A 3,317-nucleotide genomic window follows, 5' to 3' on the forward strand; every position below is an offset into this window, starting at 1 on the left:
TTCTTTCTGCAGAGCAGCTGGTGGATTTGAACCTCCAGCCTTCTGGTTAGCAGTCAGATGCCTTAGGCACTATACCACCAGAGCTCCTTATATACTATAAATGAGGGTACAAAAGTGGGGGGGGGGGGAAAGCAAAGCACTGCCATCGAGTTGATTCTGATGCATAGCGACCCTATAGGACAGAGTAGGGTTTCTAAGGCTGTAAATCTTTACAGAAGCAGACTGTCTCATTTTTTTGTCTCTCTGCCATTTTCATTTGAGTGACCACTGCTACTGCTATGTCCTACTGTAACATTCCATACATAGTTAAAATGAAGCAAAGGGTGGAGTTCCATCTTTTAAAACTAAATAGGCATTTTGGACAACACATTCTTGGCAAAGGAACCTGGACAACATTTATCAGATGGTACGAAAAGTTCTTACTCCACATATAAAAAAGGACAGCAAGATATCAACTGTTACAGAAATGAAATAAGATGGAAAATTTTAACAAACTGTTTATTTTCTTAAAGAGACTTCTTTCACTGTCAGAGACCTTGAGTAGCCTCCTAGTCAGTCATCTAGAAGCAATTCTTCACATAACTGATGAATTGGTTTCCACTTTAAGAACAGAATCACTTTTTTCTATACTTGCTTGCATTTTTGCTTTAATGACTTCTACAAACTAGGTCATTTTGGTGTTTTAGGAGTTTTTTTTTCCTGTTTTTTTTTTTAAGGATTCTTGACCTTTTGATTTTGGTGTTGATGGCTTTGATTTCTGTATATTTGTGGCTGGAGTATACCATATAGATTTCTTCACTGGAGCTTTTTCTTCAGTTCTTTCATCATCACAATCACCATCATCAACATCATCATCATCAGCAGCAGCAGCAAATTTCACTTTTTTTGTGTGGAACTTTGTTACCACTTGCAAGAGCAGATCGCTTTCCCGATATACTTAAGCATTCCACGTCCTCCTCCTCATCGTCATCTGATAAGTGCTGCCCCCTAATATGCACAGGCCCTGAGCCACACTTCAACCATGAGACCACAGGTGGTATTATTTCAAAGGCCTCAAGGGAGATCATTGGGTGTACAGACATTTTCAAAGCTGCCAGTCTGTTATTTTAATTGGGGTACCTTCATAATGCATTGCCTCTGCTTCATCAATGTGCAATTCATCCTTTGCACCAGCCCCTAAAGATAACTGGTACTCATTTTCATCATTGTCCACTTATAGTGATAATCTTTGTCAACCCTTAATTCACAACTGAAAAGACAGTTTGGGGACCTCAGATGACTCATATACATGCCCACTAAATCTGTCATGGAATGGTGGCACATATTTAAATGGGAGAGAAGGACAGAGTTAAACCACTATTGTTTCTGAGAATAGCTATGCGGGATGGAATCATACTAGGTGATGTCATCTTTCTTTACAAGGAATAACAATATTAAAGATGTAAAATTCACTGTCTCAGATTTACCAGCATTCTTTTATAACCAATGTTTCTAACAGACTTAGATTATAACTATATGTGTAATTAACTTTGTCTATGACTGTGATAATGGAAACCACTGAACACATACCTGCTAAAGATATTTGAACTGAATATATAGAGAGAATAGTTTAGTTCCAAAGTGTACTTTGAAATTCTTACCAACAGTTTCTGGTCTAAGAGATGCAATAGATACCTCTGCTCCAATTAGTCCAAAAAGAAGGGGCTGAAAAATGTCCCAGGCAACTTTAATTATTTTTTCAACCTCTGCCTAAAAGAAAAACAATACACACACAGGATTTTTACTATGTGAAGTCATAAATAACAACTTGACTAATTTGAAATTTGAGGCTATTTGACTGAAAGTAGGCTTTATTTATATTTTTGTGTCATCTAGGTTAACTGCAATGAACAAAACAATTGTCTAGGACATCGCTTACACAGTTTAGATATTATATAAAGTGCTTTCGCATACTAAGTGTGGTTTGCAAAGGGATGTTAATTATAACAATTTTTATAAAGTAAGACTTCTGCATACATAATTATAATTTACTATGTGAATTTGAAAACTGATCAAACTGACCATGTGTTTACTTTTAATTTATTCAAAAATTTTATTTTATAACAATCCTCTGAATTAGTACTAGTAAGTTAGATGCCAACTATTATTTTGAAATCACATAATGAAGCAGGAAGAGCCCAAATGTGGGGGTCAGAAGACTAGGTTATAGTTCTGGGTCGCTACTAGCAGAGTCCAAGAACTCCAGACTTGCATGTGCTTACTGTGGGATCACACTCTGCACACAGCATGTCCTGAGACACTTGCCCCACACTGAAGAGCTCGAAGTGTCAGGAAGCTATTACTTATACTGAGGCATTAGAGCTTGCACACAGAAAAAAACACAGGATCATCAATTTCCACCTGACAGTCCATAATTTGTGAATGCAGGTATCATATTTACCCTAAGACTCCTGTTTCCTTGACTAAATGTTTTTAAAATTTTATTACTTTTAATTCACTAAATTAGATCTTTCACTATCCTTTGTATAAGTCTCAGTTTGTCAGTGTATCTAATTACCTATCTAACTTTCTATCACCGAGCTATATCAATACCTTAATCAAAATCAAGTATAAATGAGTAGCCAGTAGAAAGTTCCACATTGTCTCCCAAGATACTCAGGTGACATCCCAACAGGCCACTATACTTATTAGAAGATTTTATACACATAAAAGCAATCATAAGAGCATAAAACAACTTTATTTACTCACTTATCTATAAAATAGTAGCATACTATGTAATCATTGAGTTTATTAAAAAAAACATGTGGGCAATCTTTTCCTCTGTCTACTTAAAGGCCTTCCTCATTCATTTTTACAGCTTTGTCATATTCCAATTAGAGTCAGCATAAATTATTTATTAGAAACTCTCTGATGAGATTTAAAAGCACCACGGTGATACAATGGTTAAAGCACTCAGCTGCTAACTAAAAGGTCAGTGGTTTGAACCCACCAGCCACTCTGTTGGATGAGGCAGTCTGCTTCCATAAAGATTTATAGCCTTGGAAACCCTGTGGGGGCAGTTCTACTCTCTCCTAAATGCTCCTATGAGTTGGAATCAACTTGATGGCAGTGGTTTTGGGTTGGCTGATAAGATTTACAATTTTCAACTTTTGCCAGTATAAAAAATAATACAAAAATAGATCATTTTGTATTTTATATGTGTCCAAGTATGTTGTTGCTGTTGTTCTGTGCCGTCGAGTCAGACCCGACTCATAGCGACCCCTCCTTGGGTTTCCGAGGCAGTATCACTACGGAAGTAGGATTGCCCAACCTTCCTT

General features: G+C 36.8%; 1 protein-coding gene and 1 pseudogene across 1 annotated transcript in view; both read right to left on the bottom strand.

Moving 5' to 3' along the window:
- The window catches only part of SLC9B2 (solute carrier family 9 member B2), a 50,809-nt gene that overhangs the window by 19,017 nt on the left and 28,475 nt on the right, over positions 1-3,317 (bottom strand). Inside the window, exon 9 of the mRNA XM_042782658.1 lies at positions 1,641-1,749. Within this exon, the coding sequence (XP_042638592.1) occupies positions 1,641-1,749 (109 nt within the window). The remainder of the gene's footprint in view (positions 1-1,640; positions 1,750-3,317) is intronic.
- On the bottom strand, positions 499-1,308 carry LOC103207950 (annotated as a pseudogene).

Source organism: Orycteropus afer, unplaced genomic scaffold, assembly GCF_000298275.1.
Source record: "Orycteropus afer afer isolate SDZICR_OR568_19922 unplaced genomic scaffold, OryAfe1.0 scaffold00403, whole genome shotgun sequence".
NCBI classification, from domain to species: Eukaryota; Metazoa; Chordata; class Mammalia; order Tubulidentata; family Orycteropodidae; genus Orycteropus; species Orycteropus afer.